The sequence below is a fragment of the Pygocentrus nattereri genome, chromosome 25 (genome assembly GCF_015220715.1).
Source record: "Pygocentrus nattereri isolate fPygNat1 chromosome 25, fPygNat1.pri, whole genome shotgun sequence".
NCBI classification, from domain to species: domain Eukaryota; kingdom Metazoa; phylum Chordata; class Actinopteri; order Characiformes; family Serrasalmidae; genus Pygocentrus; species Pygocentrus nattereri.
Window position 1 is genome coordinate 1990519 of NC_051235.1, and position 26920 is coordinate 2017438.

Genomic DNA, 26920 nt, shown 5'->3' on the forward strand with positions numbered 1-26920 from the left:
CACTCCAGCATAAAGCGGCATGGGGAGCCAACAGCTCCAGCCTGGACGAGCAGCCTTCACACAGTCTCCCAGCCCTCTCTGCGTCCACGCCATGAAGTCCGCAGGGGCCAAGGACCACCCGTCCTCCTGCGTGTGAGTGACCGCTGTGTGATTGATTAGCTTAACATGGTGTAGTGAAGATAAAGAGGCGTTGATGTAGATAAATGACAGCAACGCTTTGGTAAAATGACCAAAATGAAGCCAAAGCATGTTCGCTTCCTTAGTTTTAGCACTGGAGCTACGAGGCTAATGTAGCTAACAAGTAATGGAAGCTTATACCCCACCAACTAGCATCATGCTAACCGCACAAATCATCACATACTTGCCTAAAACTGTGTGGAAGACAAAATTTGTCTTAAGAGAAAACTGCAACCATCACTGTATCGGCTGTAAACATGCTACAGTGAGATTTTCCAGTATAATGTTTAGAAAATCCTCTTGAAGGTGGGAGGAGCCTCTAAAAATGATGCAGAACATAGAACTTACACTGTATTTCCAAAAGACTTCACTCCCCCATCCAAATCATGGAATTCAGGTGTTCCAGTCTCTTCCATGGTCACAGGTGTATAAAGCCGAGCCCCTAGGCCTGCAGACTGCTTCTACAGACATTAGTGAAAGAATGGGTCGCTCTCAGGAGCTCAGTGAATTCCAGCGTGGTACCGTGATCGGACGCCACCTGTGCAGCAAGTCCAGTCGTGAAATTTCCTCACTGCTAAATATTCCACAGTCCACTGTCAGTGGGATTATAACAAAGTGGAAGCGATTGGGAACGACAGCAGCTCAGCCACGAAGTGGTCGGCCATGTAAAATGACAGAGCGGTCAGCGGATGCTGAGGGGCATAGAGCGCAGAGGTCACCGACTTTCTGCAGAGTCCATCACTACAGACCTCCAAACTTCATGTGGACTTCAGATCAGCTCAAGAACAGCGTAGAGAGCTTCATGGAATGGGTTTCCATGGCCGAGCAGCTGCATCCAAGCCTTACATCACCAAGCGCAGTGCAAAGCGTGGAATGCAGTGGAGTAAAGCGCCGCCACTGGACTCTAGAGCAGTGGAGACGAGTTCTCTGGAGTGACCAATCACGCTTCTCCGTCTGGAAATCCGATGGACGAGTCTGGGTTTGGCAGTTGCCAGGAGACGGTACTTGTCTGACTGCATTGTGCCGAGTGTAAAGTTTGGTGGAGGGGGGATCATGGTGTGGGGGTGTTTTTCAGGAGTTGGGCTCGGCCCCTTAGTTCCAGTGAAAGGAACTCTTAAAGCTTCAGCACCAAGAGATTTTGGACAATTTCACGCTCCCAACTTTGTGGGAACAGTTTGGGGACGGTCCCTTCCTGCTCCAACATGACTGCACACCAGTGCACAAAGCAGGTCCATAAAGACGTGGATGAGCCAGTTTGGTGTGGAAGAACTTGACTGGCCTGCACAGAGTCCTGACCTCAACCCCATAGAACACCTTTGGGATGAATTAGAGTGGAGCCAGGCCTTCTCGTCCAACATCAGTGTCTGACCTCACAAATGTGCTTCTGGAAGAACGGCCAGAAATTCCCATAAACACTCCTAATCCTTGTGGAAAGCCTTTTAGAAATACAGTGTGTACACTCCTGACTGTACACCACTGCTGGTCCACCCTCGGACCACCCAGATTACTAGTAAGACAAACCACTGAGAGAATAAAAAAGACTAAAGCCTGATATGAAATCATTTTGTTGACAACGTTGCTGTCAGTGTGCTGGGTTGATTACAGCTGTATAACCAGATTTATTATTGATATTATTGTTAAAATTATGAACTAAACTGATTTAGCAAAAGGTAAACAAAGTATGAAATGAATGAAAATAAGATGGAAATGGAAGATGAGTGATGAACAGTGGCATTTTGTCTAATACTCTGCTTAACCATCGGTGGGCCGCCCGGAAAATGCTACCTTCGCCATTAGTGGTCCGGCAGTGGCCCACTGTCCTCTCACTATCTAATAGGACACTGAACACCGTATTTACGGTGTTTAACTGTAGTAACTGTCCCCAGACCATCACTTCCGTGGAGAGAACGGATTTGTAAAGCATCAGAAATGACTCGACAGATGGCGCTGACAGCTGATGGTAGCAGGGTAGCTAACTGGCTATCCCGACACTTCAGTCTGGTGTGTTTTCAGTGCTGAATAAAGATAAAATCACTCTTTTCTTTATGATTACGTTGAGCTAGCAGGGTCTGCTGACGCTATGGGGATTCTCAGTGGTCGTATGAAGTATGTGTGTGGTGCATTCTGGGTATTGTAGTCAGAACCCTGATGCACAGAAACATGAAAGAGCTATAAAACCCTGCATTCTGTCAAACTGGTAACACTGCACTGCATATAAACAAGAATATTAACCTCTGGTTTCTGGTTTTAGGCCAGAATGTCCTTTTCAGTGCATTCAATAGGCCAGATGATGTGGTTTCTGACACTGAATGACTCACAATTAACTACAAACATGGACTAAAGGACATTAGCACAGCTAAAACCAGTAGCGCCAATCCTGGAGCCTGGACTGAGTCTGTAGGCCGCGTTTAAAGATAACGGTGTTTCTTACAGCGTCATAAACCACATACGCAAGTCTGTTAGAGATGCTGAACACCGTGGGAACTGGAGAGCGGATGTGTGATGATTTAGCTATGCCGTTAGCACCATGCTAATCCCCATGCTAATTTGTGTACATTAGCTTCCATTACTTCTCAGCTGCATTAGCAACGTAGCTCCAGTGGCAAAGCTGGTGGTCTACCAGTGGTTCAGCAGAGCACTAGAGAAAATGGCACTTTTAATTGTCCACCCACCGGCCAATTCACTCATTTTGTCTTCCTCTCTTTCTTTCAAAATTCTGTGTAAATAATTTTAGTGAATATCAATATCATAAATAAAGCCAGTCAGACAGCTGTCACTAATCTAGCACAGTGCCAGCAACAGCCTTTTCAACTAAACCATTTTATTTCAGGCCTAATCAGAATTTTCATTTAAGTTAAGTGACACTATTTTCATCCCACAAACGGGGAAACTCCACCTCCGCATTTTACCCATCCGTGAAGTGAAACACCACACGCTGACATTATCAAGCCAGAGGACCGATATATGTTCACTATTTCACGTGTGTGTAAACAAACACATTTTTGCTTACTAGTAAACAAATGTGCTTTGATGCACTAGGAGTTTGTCTGAGTGCTTATTCCTGTGTCCATTAATGTGTTTAGCTCCTCGCCCTCGGAGCCTGAGGAGCTGGACAGCGGCAGCGAAAGCTCGGAAAAGTCGACGGGTGAAGCCAGGAAGCGACCCCACCGATCCGCCCGTAGGTTGGTGGGGGTCAGTAAGCAGAGGCAGGCGGCGAACGCCCGGGAACGCGACCGGACACACAGTGTGAACACGGCCTTCAGCACCTTGCGGACGCTCATCCCCACGGAGCCGGCCGACAGGAAGCTGTCCAAGATCGAGACGCTGCGGCTGGCCTCCAGCTACATCTCCCACCTCGCCAACGTGCTGCTGCTGGGCGAAAGCTGCAGCGATGGGCAGCCTTGCCTGCAGTACCGCGCCGTCCTCCAGGGAGGCGCCACCCGCGCCTCACTCAGACCCATCTGCACCTTCTGCCTCGGGAACCAGAGGAAAATGGTGAGTGCAGATTTAGCAAGTGGGCCAAAAATGAAGCAGCCCAGGGGTCAAAACCATGTCCATGGCGCCACCTAGTGGCATAGCCAGTATTTTAGGGGGTCCTGTTTGCAGGTTCGGGGGCCAGCCGGTATTACTGCAGTGAAGACTAGCAAAATTCTTTGTAGGGCCATTTTACAGAAACGTCCACTGGTTTATCTGTTCACAGGAGTCACTGGTGTTTCTGACCGTCTCTGGTGTTTCCTTTATTATGTTTTTAATGATCAAACGTTTTACAGAACATCAAACCACACGCTGTCAATCTGGGGACGTCCACTAAAATATGGAATTTAATCACCATGAGCTTTTCCTCATAGATCCTCAGAAAACAGGTCAAAGGAGGTCGAGTGACATCATCAGCGTGACTTTTATTTCAAAATAAGAGAATTTCTGTCAGAGCGACTGTGTGGATCATATGAACATTACAGAGCTTTTTAAATGAAACAGTAGAAGCCGTATCGCCCCCTACGCTTCCTGTAGTGTATTACAGTCTGTCAGAGCGACTGTGTGGATCATATGAACATTATAGAGCTTTTTAAATGAAACAGTAGAAGCCGTATCGCCCCCTACGCTTCCTGTAGTGTATTACAGTCTGTCAGAGCGACTGTGTGGATCATATGAACATTATAGAGCTTTTTAAATGAAACAGTAGAAGCCGTATCGCCCCCTACGCTTCCTGTAGTGTATTACAGTCTGTCAGAGCGACTGTGTGGATCATATGAACATTATAGAGCTTTTTAAATGAAACAGTAGAAGCCGTATCGCCCCCTACGCTTCCTGTAGTGTATTACAGTCTGTCAGAGCGACTGTGTGGATCATATGAACATTATAGAGCTTTTCAAATGAAACAGTAGAAGCCGTATCGCCCCCTACGCTTCCTGTAGTGTATTACAGTCTGTCAGAGCGACTGTGTGGATCATATGAACATTACAGAGCTTTTTAAATGAAACAGTAGAAGCCGTATCGCCCCCTACGCTTCCTGTAGTGTATTACAGTCTGTCAGAGCGACTGTGTGGATCATATGAACATTATAGAGCTTTTTAAATGAAACAGTAGAAGCCGTATCGCCCCCTACGCTTCCTGTAGTGTATTACAGTCTGTCAGAGCGACTGTGTGGATCATATGAACATTATAGAGCTTTTTAAATGAAACAGTAGAAGCCGTATCGCCCCCTACGCTTCCTGTAGTGTATTACAGTCTGTCAGAGCGACTGTGTGGATCATATGAACATTATAGAGCTTTTTAAATGAAACAGTAGAAGCCGTATCGCCCCCTACGCTTCCTGTAGTGTATTACAGTCTGTCAGAGCGACTGTGTGGATCATATGAACATTATAGAGCTTTTTAAATGAAACAGTAGAAGCCGTATCGCCCCCTACGCTTCCTGTAGTGTATTACAGTCTGTCAGAGCGACTGTGTGGATCATATGAACATTATAGAGCTTTTTAAATGAAACAGTAGAAGCCGTATCGCCCCCTACGCTTCCTGTAGTGTATTACAGTCTGTCAGAGCGACTGTGTGGATCATATGAACATTATAGAGCTTTTTAAATGAAACAGTAGAAGCCGTATCGCCCCCTACGCTTCCTGTAGTGTATTACAGTCTGTCAGAGCGACTGTGTGGATCATATGAACATTATAGAGCTTTTTAAATGAAACAGTAGAAGCCGTATCGCCCCCTACGCTTCCTGTAGTGTATTACAGTCTGTCAGAGCGACTGTGTGGATCATATGAACATTATAGAGCTTTTTAAATGAAACAGTAGAAGCCGTATCGCCCCCTACGCTTCCTGTAGTGTATTACAGTCTGTCAGAGCGACTGTGTGGATCATATGAACATTATAGAGCTTTTTAAATGAAACAGTAGAAGCCGTATCGCCCCCTACGCTTCCTGTAGTGTATTACAGTCTGTCAGAGCGACTGTGTGGATCATATGAACATTATAGAGCTTTTTAAATGAAACAGTAGAAGCCGTATCGCCCCCTACGCTTCCTGTAGTGTATTACAGTCTGTCAGAGCGACTGTGTGGATCATATGAACATTATAGAGCTTTTTAAATGAAGCAGTAGAAGCCGTATCGCCCCCTACGCTTCCTGTAGTGTATTACAGTCTGTCAGAGCGACTGTGTGGATCATATGAACATTATAGAGCTTTTTAAATGAAACAGTAGAAGCCGTATCGCCCCCTACGCTTCCTGTAGTGTATTACAGTCTGTCAGAGCGACTGTGTGGATCATATGAACATTATGGAGCTTTTTAAATGAAGCAGTAGAAGCCGTATCGCCCCCTACGCTTCCTGTAGTGTATTACAGTCTGTCAGAGCGACTGTGTGGATCATATGAACATTATAGAGCTTTTTAAATGAAACAGTAGAAGCCGTATCGCCCCCTACGCTTCCTGTAGTGTATTACAGTCTGTCAGAGTGACTGTGTGGATCATATGAACATTATAGAGCTTTTTAAATGAAACAGTAGAAGCCGTATCGCCCCCTACGCTTCCTGTAGTGTATTACAGTCTGTCAGAGCGACTGTGTGGATCATATGAACATTATAGAGCTTTTTAAATGAAACAGTAGAAGCCGTATCGCCCCCTACGCGTCCTGTAGTGTATTACAGTCTGTCAGAGCGACTGTGTGGATCATATGAACATTATAGAGCTTTTTAAATGAAACAGTAGAAGCCGTATCGCCCCCTACGCTTCCTGTGGTGTATTACAGTCTGTCAGAGCGACTGTGTGGATCATATGAACATTATAGAGCTTTTTAAATGAAACAGTAGAAGCCGTATCGCCCCCTACGCTTCCTGTAGTGTATTACAGTCTGTCAGAGCGACTGTGTGGATCATATGAACATTATAGAGCTTTTTAAATGAAACAGTAGAAGCCGTATCGCCCCCTACGCTTCCTGTAGTGTATTACAGTCTGTCAGAGCGACTGTGTGGATCATATGAACATTATAGAGCTTTTTAAATGAAACAGTAGAAGCCGTATCGCCCCCTACGCTTCCTGTAGTGTATTACAGTCTGTCAGAGCGACTGTGTGGATCATATGAACATTATAGAGCTTTTTAAATGAAACAGTAGAAGCCGTATCGCCCCCTACGCTTCCTGTAGTGTATTACAGTCTGTCAGAGCGACTGTGTGGATCATATGAACATTATAGAGCTTTTTAAATGAAACACTAGAAGCCGTATCGCCCCCTAGGCTTCCTGTAGTGTATTACAGTCTGTCAGAGCGACTGTGTGGATCATATGAACATTATAGAGCTTTTTAAATGAAACAGTAGAAGCCGTATCGCCCCCTACGCTTCCTGTAGTGTATTACAGTCTGTCAGAGCGACTGTGTGGATCATATGAACATTATAGAGCTTTTTAAATGAAACAGTAGAAGCCGTATCGCCCCCTACGCTTCCTGTAGTGTATTACAGTCTGTCACAGCGACTGTGTGGATCATATGAACATTATAGAGCTTTTTAAATGAAACAGTAGAAGCCGTATCGCCCCCTACGCTTCCTGTAGTGTATTACAGTCTGTCAGAGCGACTGTGTGGATCATATGAACATTATAGAGCTTTTTAAATGAAACAGTAGAAGCCGTATCGCCCCCTACGCTTCCTGTAGTGTATTACAGTCTGTCAGAGCGACTGTGTGGATCATATGAACATTATAGAGCTTTTTAAATGAAACAGTAGAAGCCGTATCGCCCCCTACGCTTCCTGTAGTGTATTGCAGTCTGTCAGAGCGACTGTGTGGATCATATGAACATTATAGAGCTTTTTAAATGAAACAGTAGAAGCCGTATCGCCCCCTACGCTTGCTGTAGTGTATTACAGTCTGTCAGAGCGACTGTGTGGATCATATGAACATTATAGAGCTTTTTAAATGAAACAGTAGAAGCCGTATCGCCCCCTACGCTTCCTGTAGTGTATTACAGTCTGTCAGAGCGACTGTGTGGATCATATGAACATTATAGAGCGCTTGTTTTTAAGTACATGACAATATATTGATGTAAACCACTATTCAGTGGTTGTAGTCCTAGTGTAGTTCTGCTGTAGTCCTAGTGTAGTCATTGTGTAGTCCTGGTGTAGTCCTAGTGTAGTCCTGGTGTAGTTCTGGTGTAGTCCTATTGTAGTTCTGGTGTAGTCCTAGTGTAGTTCTGGTGTAGTCCTGGTGTAGTTATGGTGTAGTCTTAGTGTAGTCCTGGTGTAGTCCTAGTGTAGTCCTGGTGTAGTCCTAGTGTAGTTCTGGTGTAGTCCTAGTGTAGTTATGGTGTAGTCTTAGTGTAGTTCTGGTGCAGTTCTGGTGTAGTCCTAGTGTAGTCCTGGTGTAGTCCTAGTGTAGTTCTGGTGTAGTCCTAGTGTAGTTATGGTGTAGTCTTAGTGTAGTCCTGGTGTAGTCCTAGTGTAGTCCTGGTGTAGTCCTAGTGTAGTCCTAGTGTAGTTATGGTGTAGTCTTAGTGTAGTTCTGGTGCAGTTCTGGTGTAGTCCTAGTGTAGACCTGGTGTAGTCCTAGTGTAGTTCTGGTGTAGTCCTAGTGTAGTTATGGTGTAGTCTTAGTGTAGTCCTGGTGTAGTCCTAGTGTAGTCCTTGTGTAGTCCTAGTGTAGTTCTGGTGTAGTCCTAGTGTAGTTATGGTGTAGTCTTAGTGTAGTTCTGGTGCAATTCTGGTGTAGTCCTAGTGTAGTTCTGGTGTAGTCCTAGTGTAGTTCTGGTGTAGTCCTAGTGTAGTCCTAGTGTAGTTCTGGTGTAGTCCTAGTGTAGTTATGGTGTAGTCCTAGTGTAGTCCTAGTGTAGTTCTGGTGTAGTCCTAGTGTAGTCCTGGTGTAGTCCTAGTGTAGTCACTGTGGCCTCCGCTGGACTCTTAGACAACAGAATATATAAAATTATATTAACAGACTGAACCAAACAGACGAAAAACATACAGACGCTCCACAACGTGCTTAACATTGATCACTATTGTGAGGTCATTTGTAAGATTATATAAATCACATGTTTTTATGTGATGTTATCAGATAAAATGCACAATATTATCAATCTTTCAATCATTATTTCTTAAAAAAACAACATTTTACAGAATGGCAGCATATATGTCTATAAAAGACCTACATACCCCTTTCATAACAGGTGACATAAACCTACCTGCGCCGGTGTTCATAAAGGCTGCTTTTGTCCATCTTTATTCATTGGAATAAACCTTTATTAATGTCTATATAGGTTTTTGACAAATTATTAAGTGTTAATAAGACGTTAATATTATAAAAATGAAATAAATTAATCTAGAAATAGATTTATAATTAATAATCCTGCAGTAATCTTACAGTGGCTTCACTTGTAACGCAGCCTTACATTGGTATAGTTTGGTTGAGATACATAAAAACCAATTCCAAGTCAATGAAATGCCTGTTTAGTGACAAAATGCTGTTCGCTTTCTGTTGAAACAGGGATGCTGGTCATTTCTGTCCAGAACGTTGTTGATTTCATGCCACATTTTCCGCGCAGTCACTCAGTCAGCCCAGCGGATCGCTATCGGAGCTGATTTGTGCTCATTGTCCATGTATCACACCATGAAATCAACAGCGTGAGGCACCATTTACAGTGGAAATTGAGTGGAATTGGATTTACGCCAGCAGTATTATCTCCATGTCCGCTACACTCACTCATCCACCTGTAAGCATCTTGATGAAAGGAGTGAAACCATTTTCATGAATTTTCTGCATAATGAAGTGAATAAGATGTAAACAAAGCTGTTCAGAGTGGTTTGGTGTGGTTTTGTGGTGGTGATAGGAACCAGACGTCCCTCTAAATGCTCCTCACAGTGGTGGTGATAGGAACCAGACGTCCCTCTAAAAGCTCCTCACAGTGGTGGTGATGGGAACCAGACGTCCCTCTAAAAGCTCCTACAGAAAGTTCCTACATGAACTGGTTCTGAATTCACTGCCTGATGACTGAGACGCTGTTTTATGAGAGTTTAGAGAACTTCAACTCCACAGGTGTTTCTGTCCATCCTTCCACTGTGAGAAGACCACTCAGCGCTGTGGGTCTGAAAGGACGTGTAGCTGATCAAGAAGAACCTCACTGAGAAAAGGAGACGGACACACCAAACAGAGAAGCTGGACGATGGACTGACCGCCCCAGAGTCCAGACCTCAGCACCACTGGATGTGTTTGATTAGTTCAGAAAATGACCCACCAGCTTCTCGGCTGAGCTTTCTGCCCGTTTGTCACTGCTGTGTGTTTGTGTGTTTTGCAGATGCGAGCCGGGGAGAAACAGAGTCCACGGGCCTGAGCGGCGGACCTGGACGCCACGTCCTGCTCAACGTTTACATGTAAAAGACTCTTCGACTTGTACAGACAAAAGAAGCAGATGTATATTTTTCTAAATCTCTGAGGACAGAAGAAAATCTAGTTCAACACTGAAATGCACTTTTTCTCCCTCTTCGTTTACGAGTGTCTTGGGCCTTGTTTTGGTGGCGGTAACCGGAGCCTGGCGTGTGAAGCAGCACCTGGCAGTGAGTTATTTCAGTGTCAGATATAGTGAGCCTCCGCGGGCCTCTCCTTAAAAAACAAGCCCCATGTCTGGCCTTCCTGGGTCACATGACGGTAACCCAAGCCTGCAGCGGTTGCTGTCAGTACACAGCCAGAGCGCTTTTGGGGTAACTCTCTGGGCCCCTCCCTCTTCCCCTAGACTACCAGCTGCGTTCACATAACACATAACAGGCTCCGCCCACAGATGCGTTGTTGTCTAGCCAGTGTTACGAGGTGGGCTTTACAGAGCTTTAGCACAAAATCCCATTTAACCTAATTGTCATCAAAATATGTCAATTTGGTACCTATTGTTATTTTTACTATACACTCACCAGCCACTTTATTAGGTGTTCGGACCACGGCAGACCGAGCATCAGAACGGGGAAGAAAGGGGATTTAAGGGGCTTTGAACGTGGCGTGGTTGTTGGTGCCAGACGGGCTGGTCTGAGTATTTCAGAAACTGCTGATCTGCTGGGATTTTCACGCTCAACCATCTCTAGGGTTTACAGAGAACGGTCCGGAAAAGAGGAAATATCCAGTGAGCGGTCAGTTGTGTGGACGAAAATGCCTTGTTGATGTGAGAGGTCAGAGGAGAATGGACAGACTGGTTCCAGATGATAGAAAGGCAGCAGGAACTCAAATAACCAACCAACATCTCTGAGGAACGTTTCCAACACCTTGTTGAAAGTCTGACATGAAGAATTAAGACAGTTCTGAAGGGAAAAGGGGGTCCAACCTTTTACTAGCAAGGTGGACCTAATAAAGTGGCCGGTGAGTGTATATATTGTGTCACCGCTGTCTGAAGAAAACCCTGTATCTCCAAAATGGAAACTTTACAGGAGAAGGAAAAAACTTTCTTTACTTTTAATGAAAGTCAATGGAACCAGAATTTTTCCCAGGTCATTTTGGTCCGTTCATGGTGAAATTTACACACGACGTAAAGAGCAACAGGAAGTTTCAAACGGAGATACAAGGTTTATATAATGTGCTTTTTTCCTGACATGAACTTGAACTTTCTGGTTGTTTTGACAGGAAAGTAAGTCAGTAAAGGATTTTTACACAGCTCTGTACAACGCAGTGTCGCAGTGTTCTGGATTTACTGTGTAGCTTCTTTAAGGGTTCTTTAGTAAAGAATACGGCTCTACATAGAACCATGAACAGAGAACCGTTTGCGCCATTAAAGGGTTCTCTGCATTATAGCGTTATAGACGGTTCTTTAAAGAACCCTTTTGAAAAGGGTTCCACTGCTGTTGCCATGTCAAGCCTGTTTGGCACTGTACCCTTTTCAAAAAGGTTCAATCTGTAGAACCCTATAATGACAGAGAACCCCTTAATCAGGCAGAGTCCTTACTTAACTTAACTGTCTTTACTACAGAACTGTTGAAGAACCTTTGTTAAGTGTGTACTGTGGTGCTGGATCAGGGTTAAAGCTGCTCTTTCTGTAAATACACTATACATGCACTGCAACCTTAAATACTACAGTATGTATCAAACATACTAAATATATATTAGTATTCATTTCTTGCTTGTTTGCCCCTCGTAGGACGTGGCCTACCTCTAAAATACTCGAACCCTGTCAACATACTTGAATTGTCCTTTGCACACAGCAAATAATGTCAAAGCTGCTACCAAATGATCGTGTATGTTTTTTTTTTTTTTTGTACATTAAGAGAATTTTGTCTGTACTCTTATAAATTTTCAAAATGTATTAAATTATTTCCAAAAAAATTTCTCAATCTGTTTGTACTTCTGTCCAGGGCCTTTACTATATCAGGGGTTGACATTTTAATGTGTAAGGAACAGGCTGGGGGAGGGGACGGGCTCTATAGCACCATCTGGTGGACGTTAGAGTGCAGGGAGGTGCCTGGGACCCCTGGACCACTAGAGATGTTTCAGAAAACACGGTCCTTAAATCTGATGGTTTTACATTTCCCCTTCATATCCAAAATCTTCATGAGCGTTTCTCCTTAAGGGATCCACGTTCTGCACTTCCAATATTTCATTGTTCTTCTAACGAGGTTTGTGGCAAAGATATGACCATCGTCCAAATTCCCCTATTCATTTTCAGAGTGTAGTGAAAAGGCACATTGGGAAATTCCCGCAGCAAGGTCTGTTGAAGCCTGCATCCCAAGCAGACTCTTCGGAAGTCTGCATTATTCCCTTTATATCTCCCAGTAGGACCAGCTTCTGACTATCGGATGCCCTCAAATGAACCTGACCGACTCGTTTACATCTGTAAGTACGTTTGTAAAGAGATCCAGAGGGTTTGGTGTGAAACGGTTCAGAGGTCTTTACAGTGGTGGTGATGGGAACCAGGCGTCGCCATGACTACAACACAGATATAGACACTTTATTTACCATCCAGAACCACCAGAGAACCTACACGAGTCTCCTGAGCTTATATGGAATGTTGATGATGGAAAACAGTGGAAAATCTGGAATAATGAGTTTTCTTTGGGGACTATTTTGCCGCACAGCGCCCTGCATGTCTCCCTCCACCATGAATGGAGTTTAAGTTCTCTAAACTCTAATAAAACAGCGTCTCAGTCATCAGGCAGTGAATTCAGAACCAGCTCATGTAGGAACTTTCTGTAGGAGCTTTTAGAGGGACGTCTGGTTCCCATCACCACCACTGTGAGGAGCTTTTAGAGGGGCGTCTGGTTCCCATCACCACCACTGTGAGGAGCTTTTAGAGGGACGTCTGGTTCCCATCACCACCACTGTGAGGAGCTTTTAGAGGGACGTCTGGTTCCTATCACCACCACTGTGAACGGTTCTGTCAGTTTATCTAGAACACACCAGACGAGCAGCGGAATGAATCCTGACACTAAACCACATTCAATAAAACAAGCACTCCAAATTGGCTACAACTAAGTTTTATTTCTTAAAAAAATTCAATTAGGTAATCAGATCAAAGAAATCAGTGATGAATCAATAAAAGGTGGTGGGACATCAGAGGGAAAAGGCCAGCGGTCATTTAAGGGTCATTTGAAGAGGGCGACTAGCGGAGTTACAGCTGGAGACGACGACGGGAGCGGCTAGAAGAGCTAGTAGTGCTGATGGTCCTCAAGGGGCTCCAAGCTTTGGCAACAACTTGAAACGATCGTTCAGCACAACGGAATCCAATTCGCATGATTTTCGCTTCGTTTCTCTCGAGCGTCGCGAGGCCGAGCGCTCACAGGTCACTAAGGGCTTTTCTTATTTACAGCGACACGGAGGAGACGGCTGGCGTCGCAAGTGTGATGAACTCACCCTTTTTAACTGGAATGTGACTCGGAGGGAAACGACTTATGAACGCAAAAACCTTCAGCCAGACCGGAAACGAGGCTTTAACTCCGTTATCTTAACTACTTTCGCCCTTTCAGGGCTAAAGGCATCGATTACGTACTATAAAAGGGTCTTTGAGTGAATGTACAGCTGAATCTCTTGGAATGTAATCTTCTCAAAAGGAATCGTGATTTAATTATCGCAATAATAATAATTTAAAGATGTCCAAACGTGTCACTCGACGGCTCTGTGAGGATGATTACAAAAGGGTTGACGATTCACAATTTGTGCTGTTTTTTTTTGTTTGGTTTTTTTTCTTTTTAAGTGTAAACCTTAACATTAGATAGAAAAATCTGTTAAAATTAACCTTTTTTTTTTGTTACAAAGCCCTTAAATGACATCTAAAATGTTATGGTTGAAAAAACAGGAGGTAGAATCAAAACAAAAAAAATTAAAGTAAAAAAAAAGGGAGGAAAAAAAAAAAAAAGAAAAAAAAAAGACGAGCACTTCTGTAACAAATCATTCTGCAGCTCCTGTGGTAGCGGATGGCAGGCGGCTGCAGGTCCTCAACTGAAGCTTCTTAATCTCCTTCCTCTTCCTCGGATTCAGACTCTATATGGAAACACGCAGAGAACAAATCCAGCTTATTTAACACGTTCAGACGACACTCCAAATAAAGTGCGCTACAAATACAGAAAAGGGGCTCTGGAGTGACGGTCCTGCAGTTTCCAGGTTAAACGATCTGCTGCCGAAACTTTCCGCTTTCTCTCGTTTGACGGGCGTCAGAGGCGTCAGCCAATCGGCAGTGACGTGTATATGAATCCCTGCTACGTTAATAAGGCAGTGCACACAAGTGTCTACAACTCCCATCAAGCTGCACAGCTATGAAAGGCGTTAGAGGACGCAGCTAAAGACGTATTTAAACCCAGTTTCTCAGGATCAATTCAGCACCATTTAATACTGAGTGAAGCCCAGGTCTGCAGGAAGGAGGATCTCCAGGCGCAGGGCTGGTGGCCACCGTCATGGAAAAGCCACTTTTGGTTCCTTGAAGAACCTCTTTTATGACGTTTGGTTAAAATGTTTTTTTTTTGGGTGTCCCAGTTTAGCCATTTCCATTCATATATATAAACAAGTGTAAAACTATGTTTATCTAAACTTTAATTTGGCTGGGCGAAAACATTCGTTACTGTGATCGATTCTGCCACGATGACGACGGGCGGCTGTGGCATCACATGATCGTTCATAGATCGGGCCACCGTTTATGCAGCTGTACCGGTGGGAAGCCTGAAACGTGGTCCAACATCCTGCAAACTGCATCCAACCGAAAACAAATATAATCTGAACACAGCTATTCTGTCCATATCATGCAGCCCTAAATCTGCTGGGTGACCAGTTCAACTTCAAATTGATCTCGGGCCATTTGGTTTACCTTCTTCCGCGTTCTTCAGCCACTCCACGAACTTTTTCATCTGCTCCAGGAAGACGCTCTTGCCTTTGGCCAAGTGGCCCTCGGTGTACCACTTCAGAATGGCCTCCTCACTCAGAACATCAGCTAGAAGATTTAAACAAAAATCAAGTGAGACACTAAAATCTGCAAAGCAAGGCATCACACGACTCCAGCAAGGGCACCAAGCTGGAAGAGGTGCACTTTTGTTCAGCTTCTGGTCAGTTTATTTGGGACTGTAGTTCTGCGATTGAAGAGTCTACATACTCCGATCTGATCTTCACTTAGGAATTTCATTGCATTTCACAGCATCCGACCTCCAGTTAGGAGATCTTCACCTACTCTATCGAAGTCAACAATCAGCCCTCATGTCTGTTGCCTAGCAACCGACAATAAACACACAACTGAAGCGTAAACACATCAAAATGTTAAAATGTGAGCCAAGCTGCTGTTACTGGTGTAAAAAAGGTCAAAACAGAACCAAAGTGTGATAAACTGAGTTGTGAATACTGTGAGAGCGCCCCCTGCTGTTTAACAGAGCGCCCCTGCTGTTTAACAGTCGCCCCCTGCGGTTTACCAGAGCGTTGTCGCTCCCCAGTTTCAGTCTCCATTTCCCAAACGCTTTAGCTGAGCGCGCTGACGTTCCTCCTCCTAATAAACAGACACGCGTTCAGCTCCGCCTCCTCATTATTCACCTCCATCACTGTAATACTCCATCATCAACATTAACTCAGGAAGGTGGTCAGAGGGGCGGTGGAGTTCGAGTCAGCAGCCTCTGAGATGTTTAAAAGGCAGAGTTAGAAGAGAAAAACATCTCCCAGTGAAAGCCGCGTTTTACAGTAGGAATAAATGGAGCTCATTATGCTGGTAGTGAACTACGCTGTTTAAAATTAGCCTGAGAACCTCATCTTTTAATCTTGAGATGCTCATCCAGTCATTGTTTTAGGCCTTATTTTCATGGCATTTTCTGTTTAGACCTGCACCAACAGGAATTACCTGTACTGCATTTGAATGCACTCTGATCCAGATTCAGGACATACCTGGAATTGATTCCTAAAGAACTGCGCCGATTCAAGGTCATATGCACACGGCTTTCAGACTTACCTTTATAGAGCAGCACCACGATCTTTTGGAAGGCCTTCATGAAGTGGATGTTGTCGTAGCAGTACTCCTGGATCTTCAGAAGCAGGGTGAGCTCAGACAGACCCTGGGACGTGAATGCTTTCAGCAGGGGGCTGTATTGCTGGAACAGCACAAGAGGAACGGTAAATATCAATACAGACTCGCTGAACGAAGTACAATCCATCTGCTACCTTTACCAGCCATGCCAAGTTACACATCACGTTCAGTGGGAAATTAGACATTCCTGCATTTATACGCAGTCTAAGTAGTCTACTAAGGGCTTGTCGTTAATTAATACTGTCCAATATTCACAAACTCTGTAGCCAGGCTTGACATTTCATCAGCGTAACACGTACAAGTCGTCAGCGCTGATTATGACTTCAAATCAAACTAAGAAAGTCTAACTGCAGGTACTGATCTGCATCAAATCAATACGTTATCTGAGTCCTGATTATACATTACGGCTCACGATAACACATCCAGACATCTTCAATTACCTTAAATGCTGCATCAGTGTTTACATCGCAGGACCTTACAGCATACAAATGACTAGAACCGTAATTATTTGGTCAGTGGATGGTCAGCAACGGTGTGTTCAAAAGTGGGTAACAGCTGCGTATCCATTACTACCAGTGCTGGATCAAACACGACTTCAAAAGATCTAGCAGGCTTTGTGAGGAAGTGCAGCTGCGTTTCATTCCACATGTCTGCACAGGCTGAGCCACATGATCAAACAAGACCTTCCAGGAACAAGTCGTTTTCTGACTGAACGGCTGATTGCGCTGGTTCGCTGACGAACGTCCTCTTACATTACACCCTGATGGATTTTTAGCACAAGGCAATAACGTTCACACCGACAGGCCTAGTGGAGAAGATCTCGGCCCATCTCAATCAGGCCTGTAGCAGAAGATAAACACCACAATTGGCTTTAAAAGGAGAAAAACAGAAGCCGAGAGACCTTTTTTCCTTCAAGCTGCTGCAACTCATTTGTGTACTCTGGCTTAAATCGATATGGTTGCATGTTGCGAAGGTCACATTACGAGCCCCGCTGCTCAAAACTGACTTTTTGGTCAAATCCGATCTCCGACGTGATGATTCGCCCTTGTTCAGGTAAGTGATTCAAATCGGTCACTAACGTGATGAACCGGCGTCCTCAAATTACCCTCATGAGCTCATCGTACTCTGTAACTAATGAGCTTCGCTGAGAAGATCGTTAACTCTGATCAGCTCTCAGCTTCATTATTAGAGCCAGACGGAGGAGAAAAAGGTGAGCCGAGCTGCTTTTCCACCGTTTATAGGCTCTGTTGCCATGGTAACGCTGAACGATGGCGCAGTCAAGTGGTGAAAAGCACGCGAGTTCCGATCTGAGCGCCACATTAAGGTCACATGGCCACAAATCAGATCCGTATCCGATCTAGGACCACATATGGAAGGGCCTCAGGTCGGATTTGAAAAGATCAGATGTGTGTCCACACAGCCCCGAAAACACCAGATCTGAGTCACATTAGGGCAAAGAAATCAGATTTGTGCCACTTCAGCCTGGAAATGTGAACGCAGGCCTGTCATTTTTGAAATGGACCTCCTCAAAGTCCTCAAAATAAATTTGTGGGCCAGGATCGCGTCGTAGTCCTCGCTTCCCAAAATAACGTTCTAGCAACTCTGACAACTTGCTCAAGTCTACCAGTATTACACACAACTTCACTGTGGCAGACTCTGAAATCCAAGAGTTTGGCGAGCACCATAAAGCTCAGTGCACAGTGAGCGACACACGTACCTTCAAGTGTTTGATGGCTTGTTCGGTGACGAGCTCCTCCTTCTTGTTCCACTCGACGGAGCTCATGACGCTGGTCCACACGATGCCGATCATCGTCTGCTCAGAGATGTTGGTCTTCTTCATCTCCTCGCGGACGTACGCAATTATCTGCAGCAGTGGACGAGATGGTTTTAGTACAAGACACAGTTTACTACAGAAACTGAACTGATTATATACAGTTTTATTCTAGTGGTCATATACAGACTTATTGCTACAGGACTGCAGTAAAATCCACCTGTGGAGGGTCTTGATGTGTAAATGATTACTTTTTGTATTTATGATGCCACTAAAGGGCAATGCAACGCAGCTGCGAATGTATTTCAGTGCAAACTACAAAGGGAAAAAGCTCATCTATCCATCTGGGTCAAAATCCGAAGCTCAACAAGGACAGGCCAAAGACTAGAGGGCTTTAAGATCATGTCATGAATCTGACGTAGACTTTTTCTTAGGACTTTTTTCAAGAACACATTTAGGAGGATGTTGGTCCAATGAGCCCAATACCAGCTGCAGCCCAGCTCTCAAAACCCAAGTGCAGAAGGTAACAATTAGCTTCAATATTAAAAGGAGCGAGACAGAGGGGAAGAAAAAGCCTGTAAGCTGCCGTACATCTTTGAGGGTCTCTCCGCGGGACATCTGCTCCTGCAGCTCTTTCTGGAGCTCCTTGCGGGCACCGATGGACTGCTGGTTACGGGCGAAGTCAGATAGCTCCTTCAGCCCGGCGTCCGTGAAGTATTTGGAGAAGTGCTCGCAGCTCCGCTTGTTCGCCGGAAACAGCTCCTACAACACAAACGAACAGGACGTCCAAGTATTAACAAACCTGATCTAATGCAGTCTTGAATAAAACAAACCCACAGCGCGGTTCATCACTCCTGACTTGGCTCCCGAAAGGCTCGTTACTCTTGATTGAAACCAAACCTGACTGAGGCCATTTCCATAGCAGCCTTCAGCTTGCCAGCTAGCAAAGTACTGACCATCAACGATAACCTATAACAGATGGGCTGCCAAGTAAAGCCCAGTTTGAACAGTGCAAATCAAATGTGGCTTTTGAAAAATAAACCATTTCCATTTTGAGGTTTAAAGTAGTAATTAAGATGAATAATCTGTATGAAAGTTCTGCTGCTAAGGTCGATACATTAATGCAACCTGTCGCCCCTTCAGCTACTGTTATAAAGTAAATGACGTTTAAACTGTCGCCCCATTTTCGCCTTAAACGGTGGACCCAAAGTTAACGGAGGCGCTGTTCCCACATACTTTGGGCTACAGTCATGATCTTGGTCTCATCTGAAAGTCATCTGAGTAACTATGAATTACTGACTCCAGAATGGAGGAGTTTATTTCCTCCCGATTCGTAGATCTCTAAACTGATCTCTGACTCTTGCCACGTTATCGGATCACGTTTGGATGATGGTGTCTCTGTGGAGGCGGAGAGGCTCTGAAGGTGAGGAGACAGACTTTGCAGTCTTTACGCTGCAACCGCAACTGCTGCGAATAACGGATCATACAACGGTTTGCAGCAATACAATGAGATTTTAAGCTTTCCAGCAATATGCCGCATCAACACATTGCTGGATGCCACCATGCATAAAAACACTGTAAACGAAAGCGAATTCTTTGATAAGAGCGCTGGTACATTGACCCAAGTAAAGGTCAACGGGCAGCAGGTGTGTTAACCCAAGGTCCCCATGTTTCTTGTTAAAAACCACTGAAAAAAGGAGAACATTGCCACCAAGACTGCACAGCACTGAACCGCTGGTATCCTGCAGGGTTTCTATACTCTACCATCAGCCTGTTGTCCATGCCAACTTTCCGCAGACTGGCAGCGACCGAGTTGATGTCCTTCTCGTTGATCCAAGATTTAAACAGTTTGACAGCGAAGGCAGCAGAAACACCTACAAACCACAGACATGGCATCCCTCATTATCGCACATTGGTACAGCAGCTACAGACTCACTGGAGATCAGCTGGTATCGCCTACCTTCTTTGACCAGGTTCTCGTTGAAGAGGCTGTTCAGGATGGAGGCTGAAATGTTCCCGTTGGCCAGCAGGATGCCAGTCAGCATGGCCAGCTTGTTACGCTCTGACTCTGTGAACCCTTTTAAGAACAGCAGCAGCTGCAGAGCCAATAACAGGCAGTCAGACAAACATTCGGCAGCACAAAACAGGGCTCCTCACTTACGGTGCTGAAAATTTCAACTAAACATCAGGTGGCTGTTTATGGCCAAACACATGACCCAACAGTTTAAGTCAATGCTCTCTTAAGCTCAGCTAAGAGTCCAGGTCTGCACAAACTATTCATAACGACCAGAATCACAAATAAATACATTTTAAAACTAACCAATTTATACCAAATCTAATCTTTTTGGTCATATGAGACTCTGAACAGGCACTCTGGTCAGATTACACAATTTATTTATCTGCTGCTTAAACACTCCAGTATCTTAAATTCTGCAACAAAAATAAATAAAAATAAAAAGTTAGTGCCTTAAAATGTGCAGAACTATGTTCTCCATAGAGGAGGTGTGTTTATTAGGAGGAACAACGTCAGCACGCTCGGCTAAAGTGTTTGGGAAATGGAGACTGAAACTGGGGAGCAGCGACACTGATAAAGAGCAGGGGGGCTCTGACAGAATTTCAATTCTCAGTTTATCACACTTTACATCTGCTCGACCTTTTTTTAGTAGGTTAAAATTTCCTAACTGGAGATTAGATGCTGATGTGTGATATGAATGTGAAAATTCTTATCTTGTTCCGTCAGATCTTAAGATAAGAAGTTTCTGTAACACGACCCCACAAAACAGAGGTGATTGTGAACGGGATTCGTCCCACACTCACCTTCTTGATCTCCTCCTCAAACCCTTTCTCCAGGTACTTGTACCGCCTGATCAGCTTGTTAAAAACCTGCAGAAAACGAGTTCAGGCATGTTTATTATACGGGGAACAAAAGGCTTTCATTCCGTTTCAGCCCCGCATTAAACCCAACACATGAATGTACTCGCACTACACTGCATTTAGGAGGTCAGCGAACATTCACCGAGTCTTCGTCAGTAAACGTGACTCAGATAAGCCAGCAAGATCTACAGGTACATCACCAGGGGCCGGATTCATGAAGGTGAATTAAGAAAAACCTTCTCTTAACTTCATTCTGAAAACGTTATGAAAACATTTCATTATTTCTTTAATATTTTCTGAACTATTACCTTCAGAATACATCCAAGAAGTGCTATTCTTTCAGACACTGTCCTTAAATGTTGGTTTGTCCATCTGAATTTACACGACCAGATCAGAAGGCAAATTATTCAGTAACTGCATAAAATAAATGAATTTTTATCTATTTATACATTTTGTAAAACCTCCCCTCAGACTAAGAGAGCCTGTGTTTCATGATCTCATGTCACTACACGCTCACAATTCACTGCTGAGAGCCAAAAATCTGCGCCGCTCTTTGTGTTGTTCTCTAAAAGTGATGTTTCCAGAGCAGATCACTGAAGAGACGCCGTCTGTTTATAGTTTAGAGCCCAGATTTGGGGAAAAACGGGTCGACTTTCAGTAGAAAAACAAACTGAGTTCAGCTTCTTTTATTATAAGGGTTTAAAATGACGTCACCGTCTATTAGACTGGAGAGAAGAGCTACAGCCTCACACGACGCCCAGCTTCTGAATGGAGCTTATGGAGTAGGAACGTTATGAAGAACATGATGAAGAGCGGTTTGGGACCACCGGTGGTCTCGAGGAGTTGAAATGTTTAACCTTACGATACCCTCGCACTACTTTTTTCCCCCGTTTCCACTTCCATCACCTCTAGCTCTTGTTTGTGTACCTTTTTTTAAACACTGATGCATTTCCTCCATTCAGCTCCTCTGAGTGGATCATAATGAAAATAAGAGTTACTGCAATTTAAGACTATTGTGGTGATCACAGTGAACCGTAAAACACACCACAGACTACATAAGGAAATCATGAATTTAAGAAAATCTTAAGGAACTGATGAGGACCACCCTGAGAACATTTGAGATCTTTGAGAACTGTGTTTAAGAACATTCTTACAAATATCTTTGTGTTTGTCTTAAGAAACTCTGTGTTTTCTTCCTAAAGCTTTCATGTATCCGGCCTGCGGAGCTTCAATCGCACGTCCAGAGGACGCAACCGTAGGAACCGATCCTCCCGTGTTCACTCAGAGACCCCTTCGCATGATGAAACGAAGAGTTCTTCATATCGACAGAACCTTTCGGCAAAGGGTTCTTCTACTGTTACGATGTCAAGCCTGTTTGGTGCTTTTTGTACGGCTACATGTTTTCATACATGGCACTAGACTCTAGTTTTCCTGTTCCGAGATATTAAAAATCACAAAAACTAACTCATCACATTTAATGAACAGATCACCCACCCCAACAAGTCACACTGCTCGTCTAGTTTTACTACAAACTCAAGACCACCGATTTCAAGGTGGCACTTCAACTGCAAATACTTCCATAGATTCTTTAACAGACCATAATTATATTTGCTTATGAGGTGTGCACTCATTTTTTGGAGAAAGCGACTTCCAGGGCCATTTTCAAACATTAAAAAATCCAAATAAAGAGATATTCTCATGAATATTATATAACCGCTGTTGATGGAACAAAACCTCACATCTCCTTGTATGGAAACTTCACAGGAGAAGGAAAGAAGACACACTAATTTTAATGCAAGTCAATGGAACCAGAATTTTGTCCAAGTCGCTTTGGTCCGTTTCTTTTGGTCCATTCGTCATGAAATTTGGGCACAGCGTAAAAAAGACAACAGGTTTTTTCAAACAAACAAAAAAAAACCGATAAAAATGGATATAAATAAATGGACATGCTTAGAGAAACTAGAAGATAAAACATCATGACGCATTTAACTGTAATCAAACTGTTGTGATTTGCTTTATACGGCTATAAATCACGGCCTTAAAGCAGTTACCTGAGCATAAGCTTGCATTGTCTCCAGGTCCTCGTTTGCCGTGAAGAGACAGTACTCGGTGCGGGTCATGTCATCAGATAGGGTCCCACCTGGGGCTACAGCACAGAAACAAAGACGCAATTACTCAAAGTGGAAGAGCTTCAGGTTCTTCAGCTCTTTAAGAGGAATGAAAGGACTTTCTGATCATTTCGACCACCAGGAGCCACTGAACTACCATAAGAAGCTACATGGAATAAGACGCCGTCTAATAACAGCCAGTTAACCCAATACGCAACATTATATTACAACCAGAAGCGGAAACACAAGTTTACCTTATTTTTAAGGTCCTATTGGCCGAAGAACCACATTCACCACTGCACGGATTATCAGCGCATCTGTGACCTGCTCTACCTAAATCTGCGCTTCATGGCACAATTACATCATCGGGTGTTTAGAAATCCGCAATATTTCAGGATTAACACACAGCACCCGATTCGATTGCATTAAAACATCTTAACTTTCGCTTTTATCAAGTTTTATTTTTTGCATAATTATGACCAATTACTCTAAAATCGAATTTTAATAAAATAAGACTTAAATTTTGATGCATGTGTAAAGCAGCTCACACAACACATGCAAGTTAAATGTAGTAGTAGTAGTAGTAGTAGTATTATTATTATTATTATTATTATTATTATTATTATTATTATTATTAGTAGTAGTAGTAGTAGTAGTATAAGTAGTATTAATAGTATTATTATTAGTATTATCTGCTCACAGATTTCATAGTTATGCAGCAAAAAGGCAAATATACATGAACACTGAGCGCAACAACGATTTCTTTACTTTGCCTGTTAATTATTATAATTACAGTCACTAATCAGCAGCAGAGGCTCAGAAGGAGCTAAACCCCGCAGCACACGTTCTCCGAGTGAACGGGTCTTTGTTCCGGGAGCGGTTCCTTACCCAGCATTCCACCGGCCACCAGGATGTCGAAGAGTGTCTCTGCATACCGGCGATAGTCGAGCTTGGCACCAGAGGCATCAAGGAACTTCGCAACTGCGTCCAAGTCAGTGCCAGTTTGGTTCAAGCCTTGCACGATACTTTCTTGAAACTGAGAAGGATCAAATCTCTCCTTTTCATCTGGTAAAGAGGGAAAAACACGGTTCAGCGCATTTTACGGCGTCACGTCAGCAGAACGTACGAGCACGTCTCACTCCGCCTGCCGCTCACCTCTTTTCCGAGTCTTAAAACGCTGGCCGGTTAGCGTTGGCTTTTGCTGCTTTTGATTATTCATAAAAGACACCTGTTAAAGACAAAAACAGGGAACACGGTTAGCGGTCAGCACTGCTGACCTACAGAGGCCACAGGTCACCTTACAGAGGCACTCGCACGCTGTAATAAACACCTGTATGTACAGGTCTTCACTACAAGGACTGACGGTTAACAGCGCACCAAGGCATCGTAACTGACTGGCAGCTGGCGGCTTGTTAATCATCAGCAGCCAAATTCAAGTAAACTGATACCGTCAGTCATCCTGAACCCAAAACTGACTTTCTGGCAACATCAGGCGACACTAATGCACAGCTCACGACGTTATACACCACATACACATTTAGGACAAACATTCTTCACATTTCACCTGGTTTTCCTCACAGAGACCACTTAAAAAGACAATTCTCAAAACCGCATTCGATCATGTCCCAATACAAATCACGTCCATTAGGTCTTAAGTAGGTCTCAAGGTTCCAGCCTAATAAGAGTCGAGAGCGTTTATAGCAAAACGCAACACAGTACTGGCGATTATACGTCCTCCTCTCTGTCCGAGCGCCTAATTTACGGTCCTCCGTGGAAGCGACGGGTGCGTCCCAACTATTTTTGCATTGTTTACAGCTCAATTACACCGATTAAGATCACAAGGGCCGCCACTTTCTGTAGCTGGGCTTTCAAATAAACTGCGTTTATCTGAGCCAAACCAACAGCCGCCTATAATTAGATGCAGGATAGGGATATTTTTACCACACAATATGGGAAACCCGTCAGGACATTTACGCACTGAAAGGCTGGCGGTGAGGCTCAGAGTCGCTCCACAGACAGTGAATAAAAATGTAAATATCTCTCACTACAGACTCTTTAAAGTGACTTGGTGTTAAGGTGGTACTGTCCATTAACAAAATCAAGTTCTGACCTCTGGATAAAGAAAAATCGCACCAAACTTGGCATCACGTCCCTTTTTTGTTGTCTTTTGATTAAAACATTTTCTTTACAGTGGAGCCCACGTCCCCTTTAGCGATGAGCCCATCAGAAAGAGCCCATTCATCCAGGGAGGGAGGAGGAGGAGGAGATACAGCAGGTTACACGCTTCTCCTCTGCACTGACTCATCTCCAGCCTCGTCGCCTGGGAGGTTTGGGTGGCTATCAGCCACTGATTAAAGCTGCTGCTGTGTAATAAACCCCTTCTAAGGTCTGCTTGACCGCGTTTAAGCTTCAGTAATGCATAAACATTGACATTTCAGGGTTTCCCCCCTTTGTTTTTAAGCTGTGGCCACAAATTAATACACTATGGCTATAAATTAAAGCTACACTATGTAGGATTTGGGGTTTTGGAGACCTCTCTGGTGGAATTATGTAACTGCAACACATGGAAGAACATCTTTTAACACGGTCTGCGCTTCGGACCCTCACAAGCGGATGAATCTGACTTTTGCGAGTTTGTTAAGACAATCTTACGAGGATTCCGACAATACGTTGCCAAAGACGCGTTTTCCGAGGACGCGAGCGAATTATCTACTATCGTCAACCGCACCGTCATACGACGTGGTGTGGAAAAACTCGACACCTTCGACTTTTAGATGATTATTTCAGGCTTTATCGTTTTCCTCTATATATATAAAAAAAAATAATAATAATAATAATAACAACAATAACAACAACAACAACAACACTTCAGTTTTAATAGAAAATATATTAAAAATATATACATTGTGCTGCTTTAACACACTGAGGCCACCAGTTAAACCACTTAGGCCTCAGATTTCTACGTGGAGGCCTCAATTTAATGCACCAAGACCACAAATGTACATATTAACCCCACAAATTAACACAAATTTCTACGTGGAGGCCACAATTTAATGCACTGGGACCGCAAAACGCACATATTAACCCCACTAACGTCAATTAACATATCGAGGCCACGAGTTAACAAAGTCAACTCGTGGCCTCAATATATTAATTATACTTTAAACCTCAGGTGCACGGCACATTATCGCACCGCCACTGCAGGACCCTTTATTCCGTGAGGAAGCGGGTAACGGACCACACCGTAAACCGGCCTCGCGGTCTACTCGCCCGGCCGGACCTCGGGAGCCTCCGCTGAGGGAACTTCTGCTGAGCTAAGGCCGCAAACTTGACGATAACGGGAGCCACGACGGGCAGACACCCAACCACCGCCCCGACCTCGCGTTTAAGGCGCACCGCCTGGTTTACAGCAGGCTTAATGCGCGTGTCACTGCGATTTTGACCATATAAACCGCGTCTCGTTGCGCGCGCGTTACCGATTTACTGAAGCGGCTCCCGGCGCGTTCGCTAGCGGTTAGCCTGAAGCTAAGCTAAGCTAAGGTAAGCGGCCAACCGAAGACGTTCATCGCGAAATAACCCGCCATCCGCGAACGACAGCCGGCGTGAGGGGGGCCTCGCTGCCCCGAGAGACCGTGCCAGACGGAGAAAGCGCGTTTCTCGGCTGTGAAACGGAGCAAACTCACCGAAATGAATTCAGATAATAAACGGCTTCAGTCAAACGGCGAACAAAGCGGTCGAGTCCACACAGCTACAGGCCCCCAGCGCATGCGCAAACCGTGTTTTACCGTGCCGGCGCATGCGCAGTCAGGCGCGGACCTCTCCGCCGACTAAAGCGGTTTTATGTTCGCTCGATATACAGAAAGAACGCGATGGACGATGAGTAACGAAATAGCGCCAGTAACGCAGGACGAATAACCCGACATTACAACGGGCTTCGCTGGCTTGTATGGCGTTCTTCGCGTTTGACCGGGCGCCGCATTTTGAGAGTGGAGGGGGGGCTGAAGTCTAATTTGCTGTTTTATTCTCTTTTTCGCGGCTGAAATGAAACGCATACTGA

General features: G+C 44.4%; 2 protein-coding genes across 4 annotated transcripts; one reads left to right on the forward strand and one right to left on the reverse strand.

Moving 5' to 3' along the window:
* si:ch211-246m6.4 (transcription factor 15) lies at positions 1-22512 on the forward strand. Of its 2 annotated transcripts, none has more exons than XM_017687199.2 (3): positions 1-132; positions 3261-3672; positions 21958-22512. In XM_017687199.2, the coding sequence occupies exons 1-3, from the start codon at positions 20-22 to the stop codon at positions 22012-22014; spliced, it is 582 nt and encodes a 193-aa protein (XP_017542688.1). In that variant the 5' UTR covers positions 1-19; the 3' UTR covers positions 22015-22512. The 2 variants fall into 2 exon arrangements, with proteins under 2 accessions (XP_017542688.1, XP_017542689.1); XM_017687200.2 differs by lacking the exon at positions 21958-22512 and adding an exon at positions 9946-10605.
* Positions 13081-26677, reverse strand: bzw1a (basic leucine zipper and W2 domains 1a). Of its 2 annotated transcripts, XM_017687198.2 has the most exons (12): positions 26547-26677; positions 24019-24091; positions 23752-23928; positions 22807-22901; positions 20699-20764; positions 19842-19977; positions 19646-19755; positions 18473-18643; positions 17828-17974; positions 16036-16174; positions 14917-15039; positions 13081-14099 (listed from the first exon to the last, which is right to left on the reverse strand). In XM_017687198.2, exons 2-12 carry the CDS (start codon positions 24080-24082, stop codon positions 14068-14070), a joined length of 1260 nt encoding a protein of 419 aa, XP_017542687.1. In that variant the 5' UTR covers positions 24083-24091; positions 26547-26677; the 3' UTR covers positions 13081-14067. The 2 variants fall into 2 exon arrangements, with proteins under 2 accessions (XP_017542687.1, XP_037390509.1); XM_037534612.1 differs by lacking the exons at positions 24019-24091; positions 26547-26677 and having other exon boundaries at positions 22896-22901; positions 23752-23796.
* Positions 26678-26920: the final 243 nt, after the last annotated feature.